Here is a 19,907-nt window from a genome sequence, read left to right on the forward strand (position 1 = left end):
GTGCAACTTTTTTGGGAATCTGCAGGCAGAGTACGGCCTTGTTTAGTTACCCTAAAATTCCAACTTTACCACTATGCAAAAAGAAGATTCTCCATCACCTCAAACTTACGGTACATGCATGGAGTATTGAATGTAGACGAAATCAAAAACTAATTGCACAGTTTGGTTGTACTTTGCGAGACGAATCTTTTGAGCCTAATTAGTCAATATTTGGATAATAATTCACAAATACAAACGAAACGCTATATTATGCTACAGTGCTGGCACATTGATTTTGGTTGTTCAAAATCGGGCAACTAAACAGGACCTACGTTCTTCCAGTTTTCTCTCCGTAAACGTGAGCGAGAACTCGCAGCCAGTCAGGTTACGGGGCAAAATTTCAAATTACGTGGCTAATTGCCTAATTGGCATATGCTGCTGGTCAAGCAGTTGCGAGCCTGAATTCCAAAGTAAGTGTTAGCAACCTCGTTCTCAAATAGGTGTCTTTTTAGGAACCTTTGGTTTTGTGAGTTGTGACTACTGTTCTCAAATGAATTCAGCGCTAGGTTTTATAAGTGGTGTTTTACTGAAGATCTTCTCGTTTAAATGTTACTGGAGGAATAGGTCAAAGTTATCTAGAAGATGTAAAACAGCGAGTATTTTTAAGGTAGTAAACTTTGATGAGACAACAAGCATTTTGAATGGAAGGGAGCATATGCTTTTATTCCTACCCCTCACAATTGGTTTTGTTCTAGTACTTTTTTACCTTTTTAGGATATTTAGTAAGAAAAAAAGATGGATAATCATATACTTCTATAAAAAATATTTCATTTTGTTGTTGTTTTTGAGAAACCTATTGCAGATGATTGCCAACACAAACTTCTCCTTAAAAATATGGCAAATCCATGAGTTACATCAGAAGTTGTCACTAGCTAGCTACCACGAGTAAGATACAACCAAGAGACAAGAGAAACGCAACACTTCAAGGATAAATGCCCAAAATTTTGCACAGGTTGAAGAGATAACAATTTAAACAAAATACCATAACCGAGCAACATACACTAGCATCACGAAGACCATTGTGCACCCCACCATCCCTCATAGCAAGGTATGCTTTACTGTTGCCACCCTCCTACTCCACGTCCAAGGGGAAGCCCCCAATGCAAGGAGTAAGGAACTTTACCTGACTGAGTGGGGTAGACATCTTGCTTTAATTTATTGTTAAACTCACTCCTCCTAAAATTACATATATTCTATTATAATTGATGTATTAAAGAAAAGATTAAGACTTGTCTAAAAATGTAGCATGCATTTTATTAAATTCTACAATATAAATATTGTTGTAAACTAAAATTGCGAGCATCCTTTCATTCCTTTGAGTGAAAAAATTCTATTGGATATAGGGTTAGCAGAAAAACTTGAGACTCGTGAGCCAGCTCAACTTGTTCATAGGTTGGGCTTAGTTCAACTTGCCTTGATCTCTTGAACATACCGATTCAAACAGCTCGTTTTCTTAACAAGTCAGTGAGCTGTTTCATTGGCTCGTTAGACTCAGACAATACGACAATAATGCTAAACATAGTTTTTGTTAAACTAGTGATATTATTATTATTTATCTAAAATAAACTTTTCATTCGACAGATAAGTCGAATCTGGTTTTAATTAAGTCTATGTTGAGTCTCCAAGGTAGCAGATACCAGCTACAGTGACACCACTTCGACAAAATTCGAACCTCCTTTTGCTCTACTCTACACGTAGTCATGTAGGACTACTTTGGATACCCGTTTGAAGGGTATATGGTAGTACAAAACGTTATGTAGCCGCTGCCTCACCAAGAAATCGCCCATAATAAATCTCCTTTTCTTCCGGTCTCTCCCCTTCGACCACTCTTTCATCCTCCACTCATCTCTCTCACTCTCTCCACATCCACACGCATGCCACGGCTAGCACAGCAACGGCGATTGGGGTGCTATGGATTAGCCAAGGGCAAGGAGCACCGGGCCTAGGAAGCAGTTTCCAGATCTGCGCATGCCGCGGCTAGCGAGGCGGTGGCCACTCGGGAGGGGGGAGGGGGTGCAGCATGCCACGGTGGTGGACACTCAAGGTCCGCCATGGCGGGGCTGCGGCCCAACCATTGCTATGCACGAGCGGTGGCGGGTCTCCAGATCCACGCATGCTGGTTAAGGTCCGCCATGGCGGGGCCGTGGCCTAGCCATTGCTATGCACGAGCGATGGCGAGCCTAGGCGGTGGTTCTCCAAATCCATACATGCTGGTTGTCGGTGGCTGGTTGGTGACAACCACTTGCGAGTCGCTATCCGTCGGGGCTATGTGAGCGGTGGTGGGTTTCTAGATTCATGCCTGTTGCAGCCTTCGCGGTGTTGACCACTCGGGGGGCCACGGGCCATCGTGGTCACGCGTGAGTAGCAATGGATTTGGACCTTTAGATCCATCGGTCGCCACCGCGGCGGCCACTCGGAGTCGGAGGCCACAGGCCGGGTCAGCATGGCTACGTGCGAGGACATGAGAGTGGTAGTGAGTCTCTAGATCCACGCATGTCATGGTCGACGGGGTGGTGGCCACTTGGTGGTCGCAGGCTGGCGTGGCTACGCGCTAGTGGCGGTGGGCTTAGGTGGCGGGTCTCTTCATCCATGCATGCTGTGGCCAACGCTGTGATGACCACTTGTGAGGGGGCGATTGACTATGAGTGAGCACGCATGAGCAGCAGGGGCCTAGGATGCGAAGAGCGAAGTGGGCACGCGAGCAGGAGACAGCGGTAGGGTGGTTGTGGTGATAAGCTCCTCCTTGGTGGTAGCGGCAAGGTTGCAGGTGAGGGGTGGGGAGCTCGGGCAAGACCATGACAGCGGTAGGCGATGGCTGTAGGGTGGGCCTCATGCAGATGGAAGGAGATGCTTGCCTCAACGCGAAACAGGTTGTTCTTCGCCCTCAGGTGCGCACATCGATGCCATTTTTGAATTAGGAATTATTTCCCTCTTTCTTTGTTATTAATATTTTTGCCATATCACAAAATTACTTATGTGATAGCCTAATTGATTCTATCTAACCCTCCTACACGAGTTTGAGCTCACGTTTAGAATTATTTTTTTAAAGGGAATGTATATCTATGTGTTGACAGATTTTTAAGGGTAAGATCTGTCAAATTTTATAATGTTGCGAATGTTGTTATGCGGTGTTGCAGGTATTATCCTCCCATGTTCATGTGGCTGGAACATGAAGTACTATGCAGCATACAAAATAATGTTTGAAACATTGTAAAATAGAATCTGCAACACTAGAAAATATTTTTATGCTTCCTCCCCTAAATCATGAAATATTTTGAAACATCACGAATGTTTGCAACATCAAAAAATAGCATCTGCAACATAAAAAAAATTCGATGATTTTCTCTAAAAAATCTGTCAACAGATAAATAGCAAATCTCTTTAAGAAAAGAGAGACCAACAACATCTAGGATGGTTTGTTTCATGCCGTATGAATCCTTGGTAAGCCCTTAAAAAGAAACTTTGGCAAACCATAAATGTAGGTGGTGGTGTGAAATCAATGGCTTCTAGCGTGGTCGTCGAATTTTACTGTGATAAATGATATTGTTGGCAGATGGGAGGCTTTACCAGCTGCAAAGAAACCAAATCGACCTTCTCCTTGTAAAAACTAAAAACCAGATTGGATGATGGGCTGGCATATGCGTGAACTCATCCACTCCAGTACTCCAACTAACTGCTAAAAGTTAGACATTACTGATCTAAACAGGAGAGCTATTTGTTAGCTAAGCTCCAAGTAACTATTAATGTATTAGTTGGCAAAAAAAAGCTAATTTCGGCTAAAATAAGCTAATGGTTAGAAAAAGTCATTTTGCCCTCCCACCTATAACTGTCTCCATCTCACTAAGGGCAAAATAGATTTTTGTCATGATTCCAACTAACTATTAGCCAATATATTCAAACAACCTCAGAGATTTTACCAAACTAACTGTTCCCTGGCTAAAAATTAATCCTATCTAATCCAAACAGGTACTAACTTGTATGCCAAAAAGCACTCCAATCGTTCCCCAACCCTCAATAAAATAAGTAATGAAATTTAGGAGAAGAGTTGGAACGTGCTAAGAAATAGGGGTGTGAATTGTGATGTGAATGAGCGCCCTCCTATCTTAAAGTAGGGGCTCAAAAAAAAGAATCTCGTTTATAGTTGCACTTGGAGTTTTAGTTGCGCCAACTAAAATTATTCATTTGCTCTATGCCCTGGGTCATTTTTTTTACAAATTACACAGTACAGACGCAGACACTCATATATACGCACGTGCACTCGCCCCTACGAACACACACGCAACCCTAACCCTATGAGCACCTCCGAAAGACTGAGCCGCTAAATCCTCAAGGTTAATGAAGTCACCACTGGCGTCTCGTTGTTGAGGGGCACGTCGTCTACCATTGAAAGAATAGTGCTAGTTAAATCCTGGAATAAATCCAGGAAAATGCGAACACCGGTGCCGAGTCAAGGACTCGAACCCTGGTATGCAGGTTGCACCACAAGAACCTTACTAGCTGAGCTAGGCTTTCGCCTCAGGTCACATCTTTGCTCTAATATATAGCGCATTTTCCACTTACTCTTTTATTGTATATCTCCTCGTTTACACATATGCTTCTTATGTTCAATTGTTCATGTGTTCCTACTTTGCCTCTATTGCTACTTACTTTATCAAGATATAACGGAAGATTATTTAATATTTATAACATCTAGTGGAATACCATGAGACAAGATATATTGTTGTCACCTTTCAAGAAAATGCCATCTACTAACCGGATGGTATTCACATAAAACCCTATTTCAATAAAACTTTTTTTATAAGAACCTATTTTTATTTGGATTGATGGTGTTCCAATGAAAACTTTGGATGTTTATTTTTTTTAAAATACTTTGGATGTTGTCAGTGTTTAGACCCGGCAACCTACCGAGCGGGATGCCCGAGGTAGTGTTTAGTGCGTGGGGCTCACCGAGATCAGGAATTCGAAGGTGAACTCAAACACACGATTTAGATAGGTTCGGACCGCTATATTGCATAATACACTACGTCCTGTATGTTGGTTGGATTGAATTGCTTTGGAGGGGGTCCCTTATATTGCTGGTGGCAGGGCTACAGGTAGGTTATTTTACAAGAATACTAATCGGATTCGACTAGATGAGTCCTACTCTAATTGCTACGAGTAGTTTTCTAATCCTCGACTAGTTCCTGTCTTGCCACGTAGACCACGCCGTCCTGCATCATAGTCTCCATGCCTGACACGTCTCAGTGTCCATCCATGTATCTAGCACTATCCAAACCTTCTGTGGGCCCATAGATGTATGTACGACATACCTCCGAATATTTTTTAGTCAAATGCAGCAGTTCCGAGTACTTTTGTAGGCTTCTCCGACTAGTTTTAGTGCTCTTCGAGTGCTCCATCGGGTTGAGTCTTCAAACGTACTCGAGCACTGCCATACGGCTAGAATGTACTCAAGCCTCATTTAACTTGATCTTGAATCTTCAATCCTAAATTTTTATATGGAAGTGCAACGAAAGTCGCACTCCATATGGAGTAACCTCCGAGCCTTAGGTTGAATCAAAAAATTAGGCTGAGAGTCAATCTGTATAACTGTAATTTGCATCTATTTATCCTTAAAACCGAGACAAAAAAATTTAGCCAATGGGCACGTGGCACGCAGCCCCCGAGCCGTTACATGACTAGTTTGGTGGGTATAAGGGTCAACCACTGGTCAACGTGACCATTCGCCAACAATAACCTTATCTCTTCCAAAAATAAGGGAAACTGTCAACCAGGTGCGAAATCCCCATGCCATTAAACCAGAATATTCCCTTTAATCTCACTGCTTGTTACTGCGCTGCGGTTATAAATAATGGAGGAAAATATCCCTTTCATTTTACCTGTGCCATCTGCTCTTTCAACTTCCACACTGTAGCCCTAGCACCGCTGCTGCCCGATCCTTGAGCTCTAGCGCCACCGTCCCCTACCATTTACCCCCGAGCGCATGCAAAAGAAAACCCTCATGGCAACAAGGATGGGAAACAAGGCAACTTCGAGCAAGGTGACGAAAGGTGGGAAGAAGAAGGCAGACAAGAAAAAGGAGATCCAACTGCCAGCTCCCAAGTATGGCAAGACTGACCAGACTGCCCCACCATTGCCTGCATGTGCCTGGACTGAAAGAGGAGGACATCAAGGCATTGGTAGCAGCCAACCTCCTCCAAGAGAAGGATGTCATCAACTGGAGGTGTGCTTTCAGCAATCCGTGGCTGTTGGAGACATACGCCAATGAGACGGTAATCTTCTCTCATTTTATTGAGCGTGGATTAGCTTTGCCAGCCTCCGACTTCTTCCGCAGCCTCCTTGATTACTACAAAATCGAGCTTGTGCACCTCAACCCCAACAGCATTTTGCATGCTGCGATTTTTGTTCATCTGTGCGAAGCATTCCTGGGGATCCAGCTACATTTTTAACTTTTCCACAAGTTTTTTCGGGTCAAGCCTCAGCCAAGAGAGAGCATACTAAAGTACTCGGTGGGGCTGGGATCCAGATGAGGGAGAAGGTGAAGGGCCTTTACTTGGATTACGAGTTGATTGACTCACATTTTGGGTGGAAAGAGAGATGGTACTACATCGGCAACCACGAGCCTAAGCTCCCGAAGTTGACAGGCTACTGCTCGACTTGGAACAACAGGTGGTTGGATGAGCCTTCACATGGGGACTGCTTGCAGCTACCCGAGCTCCTAGACAGAATCGCCAAGCTCAATCAACAAGGATTAACAGGAGTTGGGGTGGCCTTCAGCTTCATGAAGAGGCAAGTTCAACCCCTACACCTCCGGTGCACATGGGGCTACGACTACTCGGGCCCCAATGATCCATCCAGGATGTCACCAGAGGAGTTCAGTGTTGATGAAGTCATGGCACGATTGAGGCACCTTTTGAAGAATGCAAGTGAGATCCCGATGATTGTGCGGGAATTCTGCGCTACCAACCTGCCAAGCAGTGTAAGTACCCATGGCCGTAGCCTCCGAGTACTGATTTTTGTTAATTTTTGATGCACTGACTTGTCTTCCTATGTAGGAAGATGTACAATTATTTTGCTCCGCTCCTCCTCCTCCTGGATCAGAAGGTTCTGACGCCACTCCACGCGTACACACAACTACGAGCGTGCAGAGCGAAGTTGAAGAGGAGGAAGAAGACGATTTCGAGTCCTTCAGCAGCTCTAACTCTAAAGCTGCAGAGGAATTCATGCTTAAGGCCCAGCCGTCTGACAAGGCTGGGTCTTCCTCCAGGTCATCAAAATGTGCAGCTGAAGATGATCTGAAGGCTGGACTGGTGCCGCCACCAAAGAAGAAGTGGACCATCGCCATGAAGCGTGCGATAAAGAAGCCTCGCACCGCCAAGGACGTGCCTCCACCTGTAATAACCTTCGAAGAAGAGCAAGATCCTGAGGATCGAGTACTACTAAGTGAGTCCTTTACCATCATGTCTACTCAATACGACATTGGTGGATTGCAAGTAGTCGAGGAGGTGACTGAGGCAGAGAAGACGACTACCGAAGTTGTGCAACAGCAGCTGTCAATAATCATGGAGGTCATCAAGATCGAAGATGACCAAGAACCCTTCGTTGCCAGGGCAAACCCTGCCAGCACCCAGATTACACAACAGACAGAGGCGGCAACCAAGGTTGGCAAGGATCGCACTGTGACCCAACAAGCCGCACCAAAGAAGCCATCGCCGACCATCAAGCCGATGCGCTTGTTAGGGGAGCCCTCTCTGAAAGTGAGGAGATCCTCAAAGTAAGTATTGAAACTTCATTCAAGTAGTAATTGTAAATTGTTATTGACTTGTAGTATGTCTTCTGACAACTTGTCTTTTTGCAGGAAATCCTCTAGCGTGGAGCTTGGAGGCCCAAGCCCGAAGCCTGCGACCGATGGTAGTAGCCACTCGGTCCAAGACACCGTCCTGGCACCAACAAGTCTACCATCGGAAGATCAACCTATGCCGACAACGAATCCAGGTGATGTATCCCTTATTGCCACATTAATGCAAGATGTGATTTCTTCGTTGAATGATACTTTAGTGCCAACCCCCGACCCACTAGTACCTGAGGCTGTAGCAGCGACTACCTCTGGTGTCGTGGCTACTCTTGTAGCCCCCGAGTCGGAGATAGAGGCCGAAGCTGCCGAAGTACTGGAAGTGTTGGCAGCCATTCCACCTTCCGAGCTGGGTCCGTCAACCAGCCGTGCCCTGGTTCCACTTGGCGCAGCGAATGCTGAAGTGCACGAGGAGTCATGGATAGCTGAAGGAGTTAACCTTGAAGACATTCAGCTGATTGCCGACCCCCTGCTCACCACAGAGATGGAGGTCCGGATGATGGAGATGTACCGCCATGTAGGCCAATATGCAGTGGTGAGTTTCCTCCTGCTTCGCCCATATCTTGAAATTAGTACTCGTACCTTGACACGAGTACTAGCTCTGTTTTTGCAGGATGTAATCAAGTGCTCCCGCCGAAAGTCCCAAATGCTCCAGGGTTACGGGACACAATAATACGTGCTGAGGCACTTGCTCAGGAACTTGCCAAGGAGCGGGAGTACTCCTCCCGGCTACTGATGAAGTATGATGGCCAAGCCGCCAAGTACCGTAACACTGTCCAGCAGTTTGCGGAGGAGAAGGATTACCTCCAGAAGCATAATAAGTCCCTGAAGCAACAACTGAGAGGTAATTGATCTTCTCTTTTGGTTTTCGAGTACTGATTCCATTTTGTGATATTGAATTTTCCTTTATGTTGTTCCTGCAGTGCTCGAGAAAAGAAAGGAAGATCTCCAAGGGTGAGTTGTTGATTGGCAGAACTCCTACTACCGGGTGATGGACCAGCATGACAAATTATCTGTGGTGTACAAAAACTTGGAACATCACCTAGAGAAGGAGAGGAAGATGCACGTGGATGAGGAGGTCGACTTGGTGAACACCATGAAGACCCTCCAGGAGCGCGAGGCTGAGCTGGAGGCTACAAAGCTTGCTCTGAAGGAGCTAACTGATGCAGCTCAGCCCATTGTAGACATGGTGAAGCCCGCAGCTGAAGGTGTGAAGCCCCACCCTCTATCTGAGATACTCAAGGAGGTGCTAGCCAAGGTCACCGACTACGTCCAGAAGATAGTTGAGTCGGTCTCCAAGCAGTTACTGGCTTTTGTGAAGTCCTTTTACCCGCAGGCGGACCTAGCTCCTGTTGCGGAAGGGATCACAGAGGACTGCTCTAATGAGCAGTTCCATCAGTACCTGCAGGAGATGTGCCCTATCACAAAGGAAGTGGCTAGTCACTTAGACCTTGAGTAGTCTCTATAAAAAGTGAACATCAGTTTCTTGTAATATAAATATAATATGAATGAAATGTAAATTATTTGAAATCTTGTTGCAATTTTTCCTTCTGTCAACTTTTTTATTTTTAGTGCATCTTACGAACTACCCTGATAGCTGTTCGGGCGGTAGCCGTAAGTGTTTGCGCACAAGGCTACTCTGATGAGCCTCTTCAAATATACGGTGTAGAGTACTTTGGGATACGACTCTTTTTTGCGAAGTGCGAGTACTCAAGGTATTTGGATAGTCAGATCTTGCAAGCGAGTAGACTCTTTAGGATTTCTTCAACTGGAGCCTATCTTTGCAACCTCTTTGGGTTGTTCAGATGTTGTACTCTCAAAAGTCTGGAACTGCAGACTTGTTATTACAAGTTGCGACTAGACAGACTTGTCTAGATAAGAATATTTTGAGTAGTCTACGTAACTCCCAAATTGCTGACGACTTCTTTTCTGGAAGCCACCGAGAGGACAAACTTGTCCAATGAGTTGAATAACTCATGATTTTTAATTGCAGACTAATCTTGCAAGCCGCGTTTGGACATTTTTATCCGATGAGTTGAATAACTTAGAAGATGCTTTGCAGACTTGTTATTACAAGCCGTATGTGGGCAATTTTGCCCCTGGAAACTGAGTAGCTTTGTACAGACTTGTGATTACAAGCTGCGAGTTGGGTGATAGTACCCGGAGAGCTAAATAGCTCTGTGAACTTGCTTTGGCAAGTTGCAATCAGGCAGAAATAAGTAGTTGTTTTACAACGAAAAATAAATCTGCTTTATTAAATTATAATTATACAACTGAGGTCGATGACCAATTTACATGAATATGTAAACTAAGGGTAGAATCAACAAAGTTGCTCGATATTTCACGAGTTGTTGACGTCTTCGCCAGAGAGTTCGAGCCTGTACGACCTAAGTCCAATGACCTTGGATATGATGAATGGTCCCTCCCATGCAAATTTAGCTTGTGCAGTCCCTTGGTGTCTTGGATACACTTGAGGACCATATTGCCAGTATTGAACGAATGTTCTCTAACATTGCTATCGTGATAGTGGCGGATTCCTTCAATGTACCTTGCAGACTGGACAAGTGTTACACAACGAGCTTCTTCAAGGCTGTCTAAATCTAGACGCCTTGTTACTTCTGCTGCGCCCTCCTCATATTGCTCGACTATTGGAGATTTCCACATGATGTCAGCGAGAAGGACGGCTTCTAATCAGTAGACCCGGAAGTAGGGCAATTGCCTTGTAGGCTTGCACGACTGGGTGCGAAGCCCCCAGAGGACATTGAGTAGGTCCTTGAGCCACTTGCCCCCTTTAGTATTTCTAATATCATGTAGTCTTTTTTTCAGAGCTTCTAGTAACATCCTGTTGGCGCGCTCAAACTGGCCGTTGGCCCACGGATGAGCAACAGAGATGTACCGGATGTCAATCCCGCTATCTCGCAATACTCCAAGGTTGTTGAAATTGGAGCCTAGGTCTGTGATAATACGATTGGAGAAGCCGTAGCGATGGACAATTTTATCGAGGATGTCGAGTACCCTGTCTGCTTTGGGGTAGGTTATTGGCTTCACCTCGATCCACTTAGTAAACTTGTCGATCGCCACCAGTACTCGGCTGAATCCTGCAGGCGTCGAAGGCAGTGGACCAATCATGTCTAACCTTCAACATGCGAAGGGTCAAGAGGGTGGTATAGTGATCAGCTTGTAAGCAGGGACGTGTTGTTGCTTGGCGAAGAATTGACATCCTTGGCACCGGCGGACTAGTTCCTCAGTGTTAGTGAGAGCTATAGGCCAATAGAAACCTGCTCTGAAAGCTTTGCCCATAGTCGTTCATGAGGATGCGTGATTTCCACAGATTCCTTTGTGAATTTCCTCCAGTATGTCCTGCCATCTTGTTGTGAGATGTACTTCATGAGTACTCCTGATAATGTACCTCTTCTGTAGAAGTGCTTGATCTGCCTCCTCGGTCCACTGGAATTTATTTTGCTGCTTGAGTAGTTTGAAGAAGGGTAGTCCCCATTCTCTAAGCCTAGAGATGAATATGTTGTGGGCCGCCATGCACCCAATCAGCTTCTAGATGTCCTTGACACACGATGGGGCGTGCATATCGGTAATGGCAGAGATCTTCTCGGGGTTAGCTTCAATCCCTCGGTGAATGATGACGAACCCAAGTAGTTTTCCGGAGGGTACGCCAAAAACGCACTTTGTTGGGTTTAGCATCCACCGGAATTCTTGCAAGCTTGTGAAAGTTTCTTCCAAATCTGCAATCAAGTCATCGGGATTTCTAGTCTTTACAACCACATCATCTACATACACCTCTACATTGCGGTGTAGCTATTTCTTGAAGCACTCCTGGATTGCCCGTTCATAGGTGGCGCCTGCGTTTTTCAACCCGAAGGATATTGTTGTGTAGCAGAAAGCTCCGTATGGGGTGATAAACGTAATCTTGATTTGATCTTCTTCCTTGAGAGCTATCTAGTGATCCCCTAGGGAGTCCGAAGGGATCCTTTGGATAATGCTTGTTGAGGTCTGTGTAGTCGACATACATCCTCCACTCGTTGTTGTTTTCCTTTCGCACTAGGATGGGATTGGCTAGCCATTCTAGATGTTAAACTTCACTTTGAAACTTGTTGCAAGTAGTTTGGCCAACTCTTTTTTGACTGCTTACCTTCTGTCTTGGACAAACCGCCGTAATCGTTGTCTTTTTGGTGTAGTTTTTGGGTCCACATTCAGTGAGTGCTCGATCAACTCTCTGGGCACCCCCGGCATCCGATGGCTTCCACGCGAAGATGTCACGATTGGCTCGGAGGAAGCTGATGAGCGCGGTTTCCTATTAAGGATCAAGCCCTGAGCCAATTAGGGCTTCTTGGAGCTATCACCGGTATCAATGTCAATGGCTTTGATGTCTACTTCACTTGTCGGCTTGACCTTGGTTGCTCTCAACTTCTTCTCTAGGATCTTGAGTTCTGATGGGGATAGTTTCTTGAAGGCGGCAAAGACTTGCATGATCGAATTTGGCACTTGAGTAGTCGCTGCTAGCTCCACAGTTTCGGTGTCGCAGTCGTATGATCTCTTTAAGTCTCCGCGCACGAAGAGTACTCCCTTGGGTCCCGGCATCTTGAGTACTAGGTACATGTAGTGCGGGATCACCATAAATTTGGTCAATCCAGGTGTTCTGAGGATAGGATGATACAATGTTTTGAAGTCTGCCACATTGAACCGGATGTACTCTGTCTGGTAGTGTTATTTGGTCCCGAAGGTAACTGGCAAAACCACCTGCCCGAGGGGTACAGCCGCGTTGCCTGGGACAATCCCGTAGAATGGAGAGTTTGTTGGGGTGAGCATGTCAGTAATGTTAAGGCCCATCTTTCTCAATGTCTTGACGAAGAGTACGTTGAGACTACTACCGCCATCGATGAGTACCTTGGTGAGTCAGGAAACAACGACTACTGGATCTAGGACGAGAGGATGCCATCCTGGGTCTGAGAAACTAGTCCATTGGTCCTTCCTGCAGAAGGTGATTGGCACCTTGGACTATTTGAGGAACGTAGGTGTTGCTGGTTCAATGGACATGATCTCTCAAAGGGCCAACTTCTGGGACCGCTTAGTAGCAGTACCTGGTGTGCTGCCAAAGATGACGTTGATGGTGTTGGAAGGGTTTTGGAATTTTTTTTGTCACCATAATTTTCGTCTTCCTTGGTCTTGCCCTTGTTATTTTTCCCAGAAGGTTCCGGCAAGTCTTTCATGACTCTGCATGGACTGTAGCAATCCATCGCAAAGTGCTTATGATGCAGGTGCCATGAGCACTGCTTCTTCTGGAGCTCGTTGAATGGAGTCCTGTCTTGACTCCTGCCGCCTTTCTTGGCTGATTTTGATATTGCCGCGATAGTATTGTTTGGCTTCCTCTTACGATTCTGACCTCCTGAGTAGTTATTTCAGTTGTCATTGTTGTTGCGATAGTTGCGCTAGCCATTATTCTGATTACTGTTGTTCTGGCCCTTGTTGGGGTTAGACTCGAACCTCTCGATCTCCTTGTCTTTCTCATCTTCCCACGCATGTATCATAATCTTGAGAGATTTGATATCTTCGGGGTATCTTCTGCCAAAATCCTGGAACATCCGACGGTCATAGAGACCGTATTGGAAGCAATCTATGGCATCGCGCTCCGTGATATCCATGATTGTGGCCTTCTTATCGAAAAAACGACGTAGGTAGCTGCGCGGGGTCTCATGTTGTTGCTGTTTGACTTGAGACAAGTCGATTCTGTTGCCAGGGCACTGCATTGCCCTTGCAAAGTTGTTGGTGAACGTCACCTTGAGATTCTTCCACGTATCGATGGAGTTCTTGTCTAATGACTCGAGCCATGTAAGTGGTGCTGCCTCCATGCAAATGGGGAAGTAGATGACCTTGGTATCGTCGTTCCTCCTGCTGCTTATACTGATAGTGAGTAGCACCGTAGCCATTGGATTGGATCTTGCCATCGTACTTGATGATACCCGGAGGTTTGAATTTCTCGAGTAGAATTGTCCTCCTTACTCGTCTTGAGAAGGTGGGGTACCCGTCGGAATTCTCTCCTGGGTACTTGACTTCCTGGTCACGCTCGCGGCGGCGTCCGTCAATGATTGTACGGGCGTCGTGATCAGAGTTAATCTTATGACGTAGATCTTGTACCGGGCGTTCAGGCTCTGGGTTGGGCCCACGGTGGCCACGGCCTCCCAAGGGTCCTGCCCGACTACCCTCTGCTCCAGCTTGGCTTAATCTGGATGGAGTGCGCCTATGTCTACTGCCATGCTGGGATAGGATGTGTGGAACTGAGTGTTTCGGGTTTTGTTGATCGAGTTGTTCGTACGCGCGCTCCGCTAGTTCCGCCAGTTGCCTAGTGTACTTGTCCTGTGATATTGCGAGGGTAATAAGATCAATGGATGCGATGGTGGCAAGATGAGTACGATGTTGACGCGATTGAACTGTTTCAAATGCGCGATCCAAGTTCATGATTGGCAGGTTTGCTGCAAGGTGGCGATGACACTCTGCTCTTACTATGTTTCTTGCTCACCGTCGAGTTCTTTGGGCTTCAGTTTCTTCTCCGACAATGTTGGCGGTGAGCTCATCCTGTGAGACATCATCCGGGTGATGTTCATGCCGCGAATTTCTCTCTGGTTGCTCCTCTTTTTCACCTTCTTGTGCAGCAATGAGAGCGAAGAGTTCTCATTCCGGAGAATAGCTTTCTGAACTTAACGTGATTACCTCCGTGGAGCCGTCTTCTTCATAGATGTACGACAGGGGAGTTCCCTCCTGGTTCGAGAGGGTATCAAGGTAGGCAATAAGATCTGAGTCGTCGTTCTTGGTGAGAGCAGGTGGCTTCATGTTGAGCTAGTAGATGAATCTACCTTGTGGAGTCGATGTGATTACTAGGTCCTACTGTGGACCTAATAAAGGGGTCTCCTCACCCGGATCTGAGAAGTAGTCGGGGTCCTCGATCATATCCGTGTTGGATTGTGATCTAGACAGGGTAGCTTGGTAAATAGCACCCGTGTTTCGGAGTCCGAACGGGAATCAACTTGGGTCGTAGTCTGATTCGCACGATGGCTTAAGCGCCGGCTCATGAGAACCAGTCTAACTGGTGGGAGAAGTCGAGTCGTACTCGAACTCGTCCCCCTAGCCTCTGACTAGTTCAGAAATTGAAAATTTGCTGACTTTCTCGACGAGATCCTCCAGAGCTTGATACTGGAGCTTCATAGCATGTTGCTTCTTCTCCGGGGCCGGCGCAATGTGACGGTGAAAATTTCCAGCACAATCTGTGACACAAACCCAGGAGCCAAAGATGAACATCGCGCCCTCTTCGAATGCAACAGTTGGCTTGATGATGACTTAGGCCATTGAGCTCACCATTGGATTCTCAGCGAGAGCCCTTACCTGGCACGCCAGCTGATAGTGTTTAGACCTGGCAACATACCAAGGGGTTGCCCAAGGTAGTGTTTGGTGCGTGGGGCTTGCCGAGATCAGGAACTCGAAGGTGAACTCAAACACACGATTTAGACAGGTTCGGGCCGCTAGATTGCGTAATACCCTACGTCCTATGTGTTGGTTGGATTGAATTTCTTTGGAGGGGGTCCCTGCCTTGTCTTATATTGCCAGGGGTAGGGCTACATGTCGGTTGTTTTACAAGAATACTAGATGAGTACTACTCTAATTGCTACGAGTAGTTTCCTAATCCTTGACTAGTTCTTATCTTGCCACGTAGACCACGCCGTCCTGCATCATAGTCTCCATGTCTAACACGTCTCGGTATCCAGCCCTGTATATAGAACTGTCCAAACCTTCCGGTATGCCCATAGATGTATATACGACATATGTAGATTACATTTGAACCTGGATACAATGCTTTCCAATGAAATAGTTCACCCAAAAACTTGTTAGAGTCTTTTTTAGATGTGCTATTGCTAAAGTTTAGCACTTCCACCCATTAGTACTCCCCTTTAGAGACATGGCTAATTGATAGGGCTAAAGTCCATGAAATATCACTTTTGCCCTTTATCTCCTCACATTTTCCCTCTCTCTCTCCCCTTTTTGTCTTTTCACAAGTATTAGCACCCATTAGCTCCTCCCCACCGACTAATGACTTTTGCACTTTTTTAGATGGGCTTTTAGCTCTCCCATTAGTCCTCCCATTTGGATGGGCTAATACATAAAAGTGATAAATTTTAGCACTTTCACCCAATAACACTTGGATACAAACAGACTAAATTTTACCCATTAGCATTTAGATCAAAGAGACCCTTAGCCTGCGGGTCTATGAACATATGCCAGGGGTCCAGGAGTCCAGGAGGAAATGCTCTGGCCTTCACCGGAACTAGAAACCCAAAATAAAGCCACAACATAGGTCCTCGCATGCTACCCTCACTTAGATTGCCTTAACCCTCACTCACTGACAACTGAAGCCCACTACTCGAATGAGCAAACAGGAGCCCGCAGTCCACGCGCGTGCTTGTGGGGAACACCACCAGGACGCTGGACGCTCCAGCCTCCAGCAAGGGACGTTTCCTCGTGATGCTCTCGTCCAGCCACCACACGCTGTAACGCCGATGACAGGTGGGGGCCAGCGCGCACGAGAAATCTTTCCCTTCCCAGCTCCCGTTTCCTATTCCACTCGCGCGCACAGACGACCAGAGCAAAAACCCTCTTTCTCCCCTCCCGCCGCCGAGCCGCTTCGTCTCCCCACCGCCGGGCGACGTCCTTTCGCCGCCGGCCGCGGGGCACGGGGGCTCCACGCACCATGCCGCGCGTGGTCGTCTTCATCGACAGCGACGAAGACGACGAAGGCGGCGGCGGCCAAGCCGGGCGCGTGCTTGGGAAGGGCGCCGCGATCGCGGGCGGCGGCGAGGCCCTGCAGCCCGTCAACGATGTGGGCCTCAACCCGGTGGGTCCGGGGGCGCTGGGGCTCGCGGTGGTGCCGATCCCGCCGCGGAAAGAAAACCCCCGCGCGCTGTCGCGGCCGCGGGCACAGAACCCGCGCGCGGCGCCGTCCTCGCCGCCGCCGGTCGCCGCGGCCCGCGCGCCCGCCCGGCCTCAGCCCGAGATTATCAACATCTCCGACGAAGAAGACGGAGTTGATGCCGGATTCCGTGGCGTCCTGCCGCTCCGGATGGTCGAGGGGGGCGGCAGTGGCCTGAGGCTCATCAAGGACGAGCCTTTCGACGATTCCGGCGGCGATTGGGCTCGTTCAGCGTCAGCAAAACCGCCGCCAGCCTTGGCGGCGGCGGCTGCTCCCCCAGGAACCTCCTACGCGAAGAGGAAACGGAAGAGGGAGCCCAGTAGACTCAAGCCTGATGCGCGTGGCGACAATCGCGCGTTGGACCGGAGTTCCAGCGCTTCAGGAACTGGGCGTCGCGCGATGGGGAGTTCGAGCGCTTCAAGGGAGAGGAACAGTGTGAAGAGCAGAGAATCAGGCAGGGAAGGCGCGGGTGGCCGGTCAGTTTCGTCCAAGAAGAGCTTCGTGCCCAGCGAGGAATCCAGCGGTGCCCCCGGGAATGCGAGGCATGGAGGGAGTACGAGAAGTGGCGAATCCAGGTGTGCCCCCGGGAAGGCGAGGCGTGGAGGGAGTACGAGAAGTGGCGAATCAAGGTGTGCCCCCGGGAAGGCGAGGCGTGGAGGGAGTACGAGAAGTGGCGAATCAAGGTGTGCCCCCGGGAAGGCGAGGCGTGGAGGGAGTACGAGAAGTGGCGAGAGGAGCAATAATGCTTTACCGGCGGGCTGGGTCGGGACCACGGTCGGTTCGAGGATCCGTTCAAGGTCGCGTCAGCAGGCGAGAGTGCAGTATGCTACATATTCTGCTCGAGTGCCGTCCGAGGAAACAGAGGAGGACGAAGATGCAGAGGAGGTTCAGGAGCAGGAGAAGAAAAAGGGGGAAGAAGTGGAGGTGATGGAGGTGGATGAGCAGGAGGAAAGTGGGTCTGATACTGAAGTGGCCCAAGAGAGTGAGCAGGAAGAGGCTGCGAAGGGAAGGAGCAAGCAGAATGGCCATGGCCATAGTGAGGAGGTGCAGGTGCAGGTGCAGGTGCAGGAGCACGAGCAGAAAACGGCGGGAGATATGGAGGTTATGGAGGAGGAGGACAGTGGGTCTGGCAATGAAGTATCCCAAGAGAGTGAGCAAGAAGAGGCTGTGGAGGCAAGGAGCAGACAGAATGGCCATGGTGATAGTGAGGAGGTGCAGGAGCAGGAGCAGAAAACAGGGGAAGATGTGGAGGTGGATGAGGACAGTAGGTCTGGCAATGAAATATCCCAAGCGAGTGAGAATGAAGAGTCTGTGGAGCGAAGGAGCAGACAGAATGGCCATGGCGATAGTGAGGACGGATACGAGGAAAGCAAAGATTCTGCTGCTGTTGCTGATAATGAGGAGGAGGTGGGGGAAAAGGAAATGTTGGAGGAGGAAGGTGACAATCAAGAAGACAGCCATAGCATCTACGATGGCGAAGACGAAGAAGAAGATGGTGAATCCGAAGATGATGGGCATGAATTGGGTGAAACAGGGGAGGTGCAACCATTAACGTCCAGCAACGCCATGGCAGGTGGCAGTGTCAGGTCAGGAGGCGACGGCCCCCGAGTCTTCAAGAGGAGGATTTTTGAGGGGATATGTTTGCTTGAGAACCCTGATTCAGTTGGATATGTTGCCAAGGGTATCCAAGGGCGGACACGATCACAGCGAAAATGCAAGGACAAGAAACTGCTCAAACGTGGAACTTTCAGTAAACCTTACAATATTGATATTCCAGATTCGACATCAGAATCTGAAGAGGATATAGTGCCACCAGCGCTGCAGGGAGGGCTAATGTCATCAAGTGACGAGGACAGCAGGATTTTTGGCAAAAGAAAGCGCAGGAGAGCAAGAAACAAGAGATGGCGCAAGGGACTGAGTACCAGTAGTGATGAGTCTAAGGAGTACAGAGCATATGCAAGAGATGCCGGGGGGGCTTTTCGGAGGCTGAAGAAGGGGGCGTCCAATCTGCAGGTTGGCAAGGGTGGTTCAAATCCTGGCCGTGCTAAATACAATGGTCCAAATGGCGGGAATCCAACGGACATGGCCAATGCACAGGATGGTATTTCCTTCAAAAGAAAGGCACATACGATGAGGATGAAGAAGCGTGGTCGAGCAGCAAAAGACGCTTATGATGAGCTACTCAATACCTTGTTTGCCGGATGGGAGAATCATATAGATGTTCCTGATCATGCAGAAAATGGAAATAGTTTGCCTTTGGTGTTCTCATTCGGAGATGAAGATGAACCATACGAAAAAACAGAAAATGATAAGTATCAGGAAGATTTGTGGAGGGAATGTGGCATTGCTTTCGAATCCATGAATATTGGTTCTCATGAAGAGGTACTGAACGTTCTGTTATGTCATTCTGTTTATATTTTTGTTTCTAATAAATGTGTTTCTAACTTTATGAATATTGTATTTAGTTTGGAGTAGTTGTCTTGTGTTTAAATTCCTCTCAGAAAAATGCTTTATGCAATTTGATCCAAATAAAAAGCTAATGCTTACATTACTGTGCTCAGGATGGGCAAGCAGTTCCTCCAGCGGAAGAAGCTTCATGCAAAAACGGGAAGCATGAATTCATTATCGATGAACAAATAGGAGTTCGGTGCAAGCATTGTCATGTTGTCGATCTTGAGATCAGACATGTACTGCCTGCTATGGTAAGCAAAATATTCAATACAAGTGTACAACATGTTTCACAAAGACCTGATTATGCTTGCTAGGTTGCACCAACTCCCTTATTAAGATCAAATTTATTTTCCTTGTCCAACAGGGGAAGATTTCTGCGGAAAGGGAATTGGCAATTGAACCTGAGTTGGACTCGATGTTTAAGGAAATGCTCAATATTTTTGAAGAAAATGATGTGCTGGTATCAAATGGACATGGAGTGCCATGCAATTTTGGTGGTCGCAGAGCTGGTTCAGTCTGGGATCTCATTCCTGGAGTCAAGGAAGACATGTTCCCACACCAGCAGGATGCATTTGAGTTCATGTGGACCAAGCTGCAGGA

General features: G+C 47.5%; 1 protein-coding gene across 1 annotated transcript; it reads left to right on the top strand.

The window, feature by feature from the left end:
- Positions 1 to 16,637: 16,637 nt before the first annotated feature.
- LOC111258000 (uncharacterized protein DDB_G0290685-like) lies at positions 16,638 to 19,496 on the top strand. The gene is made up of 3 exons (XM_022828672.1): positions 16,638 to 16,862; positions 17,712 to 19,252; positions 19,418 to 19,496. The coding sequence occupies exons 1-3, from the start codon at positions 16,638 to 16,640 to the stop codon at positions 19,494 to 19,496; spliced, it is 1,845 nt and encodes a 614-aa protein (XP_022684407.1).
- The last annotated feature ends 411 nt before the right edge of the window (positions 19,497 to 19,907 follow it).

The sequence above is a fragment of the Setaria italica genome, chromosome I (genome assembly GCF_000263155.2).
Source record: "Setaria italica strain Yugu1 chromosome I, Setaria_italica_v2.0, whole genome shotgun sequence".
Lineage (NCBI taxonomy): Eukaryota > Viridiplantae > Streptophyta > Magnoliopsida > Poales > Poaceae > Setaria > Setaria italica.